This window comes from Poecilia latipinna, unplaced genomic scaffold (assembly GCF_001443285.1).
Source record: "Poecilia latipinna isolate Pla-1442-1.1 unplaced genomic scaffold, P_latipinna-1.0 Scaffold6333, whole genome shotgun sequence".
Lineage (NCBI taxonomy): Eukaryota > Metazoa > Chordata > Actinopteri > Cyprinodontiformes > Poeciliidae > Poecilia > Poecilia latipinna.
Window position 1 is genome coordinate 1 of NW_015118949.1, and position 6,573 is coordinate 6,573.

Genomic DNA, 6,573 nt, shown 5'->3' on the forward strand with positions numbered 1-6,573 from the left:
CACCAAATACATCTTGTATTAATTATTACACTGTGCTTTTCAGCACATCATTATGATTATATGTGCATGTTTGTTTTTGTACTGTCTTGCTTCTCTGTTCTTTGTGTACACCTTTATGAACCATTCTCTTTAATAAAAGACTGGCTCTGGATCAGTCTCTATAAACACCACAGTATCACCTTCTGGCTGCACATCAGACAATAATTAATTTGCAGTTCCTGTATAGTTTATCTGAGATAAAAAAATAAGGGTGCTAAAGTGCTCAAAGACAAAATTGACTCAAAAGCTAGGCTTCAGAAAAGTGACATGTGTCAAAGAAAATCTTCAGAGACACCAAAACTACCAGAAATATATTTTTCTTGCCATTAAGGAGTAAAGTATATGCTTTTTAGCATAATTTTCAACAAATATTAACCTAAAAAACATACAACAGTTGTATGTTTTTCATTATTTGAAACCCAAAAAAACAGAAATAATTTGCTAGTTTCTTAAAAATGACCAAAAATGTTCCTAAAGCAGATGTCATCCCCTGAGCTCTCACATCAATAGTCCATTGATCCATTGATTTCCTGCAGTGCTGTTGTGGTTTAGCCAAGTAGGAGGGACGACCGCTCCAAGATGACCGCCATATTTCCTGTGCCCGAGAAGTCAATCTGAGGTCTACTCTTTACTATGTCTGGGCTACACTAGGGCCGTGTAAACACAATAAAAAATGTAGATGTTTTATCACTTAACGTATAGTTAGTTGTTCCATGCTCTTCAAATTTCCATATGAAGGATTGAGCTGGATTGAGCTGTTTAACCTGTCATTCATAGGTTGTCATTCACGAGAGGACCCAAATTTGGGTAACCTTTACTGTACAGTTGGATTTATCCTTAAAACTAGATTACACACAGATTTACAATTTAGGTGAATTTTAAAGCACTTGGTTGCACTGAGTTATATTTAGGGTTTTCAGTTTGAATGAGGCTGAATACAAGGTTTTTTTGGAACGGCAGCAGTATGAATCTATTGTTCACTGTGTTCCAGATTCATTACTGGGAAAGAGACAACCAGAACCAGACTGAGAAGATGAAGGTGATTTTTGTCCCAGATACCTGTGTTCACCTCACAAACCTGACCAGCTATACACCATATATGGTCACACTGACTGCCTTTAACACTGCTGGGGATGGACCTCCCAGTGACCCCCGCGGGGCACGGACCCTGCAGTCTGGTAGGAATTTCGTTACAACTCAGTTCCCTGAAAACTAAACTGTAAGGCAGCGTGTTCTCTGATCTCCCTGGTCTGTTTGTTCCGCAGCGCCCAGCCAGCCAAGCTACCTGACCTTCTCTGAAGTGACGGGGGGGAGTGTCAACGTGTCCTGGGGAGCTCCACTCACTCCCAATGGACAAGTAGAAGGCTACCGGGTCATCTATCAGCCCACCGCTCCTGTACAAGGTATGCACAAAAACAGACACTCACTCATTGAAGGGCATGTCTGATGTTACAAAGTGGTTTCTCCTCAAAAATCTGCAGGAGTGAGTAAAGTGGTGACAGTTGATGTGAAAGGGAGCTGGCAGCGATGGCTAAAAGTTCGAGATCTGATCAAAGGAGCAACGTATATGTTTGGGGTTCAAGCTCTCACAGTCAGCTACGGATCAGCAGTGGAAGCAAACATCACAGCTCGACCTGTGAAAGGTGAGCAGAGCTGACAGAAATCTCTACATGTTGTCACTTTAGACTTTGCTTCAACTCAAATTATTTTATTTAGAGTATTAAACGTTCAAAGTATCTTTTGGTGTTTTGTTAAGCAAAACACCAAAAGATACTATCACCAGCTGAATTTTTTTTTTTAAATTAAGATTTGACTTTACCTGCAAAAATATATGTTTTTTATCAATATAAGGGTATAAAGTTTACATACAAGTAACCTTTAAATATGGGTCCCAAGGTATACAGTTAAGTCCAAAATTATTCATACCCCCAGCAGATTTTATTTTACATTTATTTTTAAAATAAAATAAGGAGGAGACTTTAGTTTCCATTTTGGATTCTCCTTCAGATTCAAATCTGGACTCTCCCAAAAGTTAACATTACTTCACACCAGAAATTAAGTGTAATTGGGTATTTGACGTCGAGAGGAGCCAGATGAGGTGGCTTGGGGTTAGGATGCCTCCTGGACGCCTTCCTGGTGAGGTGTTCCGAGCACGTCCCACCAGTAGGAGACCCTGGGGAAGACCCAGGACACGCTGGAGGGACTATGTTTTCTCAGCTGGCCTGGGAATGCCTTGGGATTCCCCTGGAGGAGCTGGAACAAGGAAAGAGCCTTCTTAGGCTGCTACCACCGCAACCTGACCCCGGATAAGCTGGGCTGGGCTGGGCTGGGCTATTTTTGACCTGTTCTTGGCAGAAATGGTTGCTCATTTAAACTGGTTCCTCCATTCTTCTTTGTTTTCAGCATTCCTTACAAATGTCCAACAAGGTTTTGGCCAGTACAATTAATCATTCACTATATTTATATAGTGCCAGTTTACAACAAATGTCATTTCAAGGCATTTTACAAAAAAATATTTCAATTTAATCACATATACATTCCAATTGATCCTAGTTATCAAACAGTGCAGTATGCTCAGTTAATCACTCAACATATTGAAAGGTTTCTATCTAAAGAAACACAGGATAATGTATTGAATTGTATTGAACCAAACGTGAAGTACCAACCTCTGCCCCTTCCCCTCCTGACACAAATGGAAACAAAGTGGAAATTAATACTTATTGTTATTATCAGGCCAGTTTTATTTATCGGACCAATACTGATATGTTAAAAAATGACTAATACCAGTCGATAGTGATGTTAGTGCCGATGTATTATGCATTGCTAATAAATTATAGGTAGGATTAAACTAATTTCTGTGGGTTGATTCCCAGGAAAACAACACAAATCAGTACCATGTCTACATGTGAATGTGTTCTTTTGATACTAAAGGGTCCCCTGGGCCACCGGTGGAAATGTCTATCACCAAGACATCATCTGCTCTCACCATCCACTGGTCAGAGGGAGACATGGGTGCAGCTCCTGTTACTGGTTACGTTGTGGAGGCGCGTCCCTCAGGTGAGCTCTGTTGCTCATTGCTTCGACCTTTGCACTGTCTGCACTGATTCTTTTACTTACTCAAACTAAACTGTTCTGAGTGGCAAGTCTCTGCATATCCCATGGTGCAAATCAAGTCAGGCACAATTAAAGATCTGTGTGCGTGTGTGTGTGTGTGTGCGTGCGTGCGTGCGTGCGTGCGTGCGTGCGTGCGTGCGTGCGTGTGTGTGTGTGAGTGTGTGGGCACATGGGTGCGTGTGTGTGTAGGTGTGTGTGTAATGCAGGAAAGGAAAGAGCTTCACCACTCTGCAGGAGAGCAATTGTAGTCTTTGATTGAATTTTTCTTCTGCTAACAATGAATAAGCCTCTTTATTAAAAACCGTAACAGCAATTACTGCCTCCACCACAATATTGTTACCATCTAAAATGTATCATTCTTACTCACAGCTAACAGTTCTATCCATCCACTTGTGTTAATGAAACCTGTATTCCTGTAGATGAGGGAGTCTGGGATTCCTTCATCCGACTCCTCCCTCCAGCCAGCAGGTCCGTCTCCGTGCCACTGGAGCGTTTGAGGTCAGGGGTCAGCTATGAGTTCAGAGTCATTGCTGTGAATCGCTATGGTTACGGACAGCCAAGCGCACCCTCCGTGGCTCTTGCTGGTAAACACACACCACTGGAGATAATGCTGGGAAAGTTTACAGTAGATCCAGCCTGATGGATGCAGCATAGAACAGGACGATACTGAGGTGATTGGGCTTTTGCCTCTACGTAAAGGCAGAACTGCTTCAGCTGCAGCCTGTGTAACAGGTCAAACAGAAATCTAACCTCAGATGCTTATCAGTTATCTTTCAACATTTAGTTAGCGCTTCTGATGAAAAGATCAGAGGAACAGACACTTAGAGTTGTCTTTATTTTCAAAGGATTTGCTGCAGCATTTTACTTTTTGTATTCTAAATACACAATATCCTGAATGAGTGTAAAATAAAATAAAAAACACTACTGTGCTGTTAAAGGGGCAAAGTTATGTAAAGTCAATTACTTTTCTGTGCTTTACATGAGGTTATAATGTTAATCCTTCATTAAAAACATACCGGGAGTGTTCCCTTCTTTCATCCATGTTTAAGAAATCCTTCAAATCTCCCACGGCAACCATTCAACTGTTTATGCAGTTGAATAGTTGAATGCAATTGTACCTCCTCAAAGAGCAGACCTCCCCGCAACTTCCTCCTTCAGACTGGCTAGCAGCAATTAGTAAACACCTGATGGAACTGTGCATCTGCAAAGTCTGATTTCATTTGGCAAAAACGTTGTTTCAGGGTTAATAGAGGAGCCATGTTGTGATGAGTTCCTGAGTTTCAGAAAGAGCAGGAGTTTTTAATGAGACAAAGGCCCAATTTCAAGGCATTAAATTATGAAGTTGAATTTCTTTTAAGTCATATTTGATAGGCATAGCATTTTTATAACAAGTGACGGCAGCATAGTTCCTTGATTGTGCCATGATATGGCACTATGCCTGGAAAATACACAATACTGCCCTTTTAAAAAAATTTCCCCCTGACATTTTTTGTTTCTTTTTGTCCCACTAATGTGTTTCAGAACATTAAGCAAATTTTAATGTCAGAAAAGGACATTTAGTGTAAATACAAAAGACTTTTTTTATGCTGGAGCAGCAAAAGCCCTGATGTTGGTATCCATTGCTATTAAAAGTGGTTTGGAGTCACTTGGATCTTTAATATAAGTATATTGCCACAATGATTTGTTTGAATAATTTTGGGGGAAAAGTACATCAATGTGATTTTTTTTTTTTTTTCACAAATTGCAAAGCATCGTCTACTATGATGTTTGGACAGCTTTTGCTCTGAAGAAAATATAAATTCACAGAATTGATGACAAATTATCTGAAATATTTTTGCAATCATATTATGGAGACTGGTATTTAAATAATTTCTTGATAGTAATGTGTGGCTGGGTAATTTTCCATCTTTGTTTTATCCCAGGGGTATAGCTTTTTATTTTTTTTCTGTTTTACAGATGGCCAAGTTGGGAGATGGGGATTTTTTTTTTTCTTTTGCGTTCCCTCACAATAATGTACTGATCAGTTCATGAGGCATAATTGAATACTGTAAGCCATTCTTACGGTGGCCATTGTACTTTCTACTATAATATAAGGCTTTTGTGAGGTTTTTCCATGCATATTAATATCTCGTTGTGAAATATCTGAAGTTTTATATCTTTTTCTTTTGGATAGAAATGCACCACAAACCTATGATATAAACAGAAATTTTCCGTAAGAAGAAAACAAATAAAAAAATACTTTTTATTAAAACTATTTGGACTATTTCTGAGTTATCGCAGGGTAATAAGTCAGTTTTGATTGTGTCTCTTTTGTGTTGGTAGTCTGAATAATTAAAGCAGGGGTGCTCAAGTCCAATCCTCAAGAGTTACCATCTTGCAATTTTTAGAAGCATTCTTGCTCCAACAGACCAGGATCAACTCTGAACAGGTCTGATAACGAACCATTCATTTGATTCAGGTTTGTTGGAGCAGGGAAGCATCTGAAAGCTGCAGGATGGTAGCTGTCGAGGACTGGACTTGAGCACCCCTGCTTTAAAGGGATGTTTTTATGTGCAGTTCCATCTCAGCCTTACACAGACAGACATAAACATGCAGTGAATAAATTGATTTTCAATCAGTTTTTTTGCACTAAAGAGTTAAGAATAAACACTGAGGTTCTTTAAATGTGTATACATTTGAAATTTTAAACTGACATCTGTGACCGTATACAAAATAGACCAGCAAATATTGCAGCAAGCATATTGTTAAATTCACTTTTGTAGCATTATATGTTCGATAGAATCAAGAATAAATCAGACATGTTTAATGTCCTAATCCATCTCTCTGCGTGCAGCATTGTCAGAGCGTCCTTTTTATGAAGAGTGGTGGTTCCTGCTGGTGATGGCTCTGGTGGGCCTCATCCTCATCCTGGTCCTGGTCTTTACTCTGCTCTTGCATGGACACAGCACCAAGTACAAGGCCTGTGGTACAGGTCTGTGCTTCTCTTATTCAACCTTTAAGTCTTTCAGGTGCCACAATTGTGCAGATGATGTTTGTCCATTTATTTTTATTCTTCAGACAAAACGCTGTCAGCTTTAGTAGCATCATTACCTAAACATAGTGATTCAGAATCGTCTGTTTTTATGACACTGAAAAGCTGAGACACTTTTGGGGCACCTATTCACGTGTTTGTTTGTAAAACTGCCTCCAGCTGCTTGTTGAGCTGAGAGGTGTAACCTTGTTCCTTCACTCTGATGAATCAGGACAGAGCCCACTCCCAAACATCTGACTGGATTTTTGTTTTCCTTACTTTAATTTATTATTCTTAAATGCTTTTATTTTAGTACAGAAATCTACTCAGACTTTTTGTAGTTTTGGGACTAGCTACATCACTTTGCACTTTTATTATTTAATTTTCCTTTGAGATTAATAAGATATTTT

At 39.4% G+C, this 6,573-nt stretch overlaps 1 protein-coding gene across 1 annotated transcript; it reads left to right on the forward strand.

The window, feature by feature from the left end:
- Positions 1 to 993: 993 nt before the first annotated feature.
- Positions 994 to 6,220, forward strand: LOC106943883 (protein sidekick-1-like; the record flags this gene model as incomplete). Its single annotated transcript, XM_015027175.1, has 6 exons — positions 994 to 1,217; positions 1,305 to 1,442; positions 1,521 to 1,682; positions 2,971 to 3,096; positions 3,573 to 3,737; positions 5,987 to 6,220. Coding segments are annotated over exons 1-6 (1,039 nt in total), but the record flags the coding sequence as incomplete, so codon positions are not given.
- Between the last annotated feature and the right edge of the window lie 353 nt (positions 6,221 to 6,573).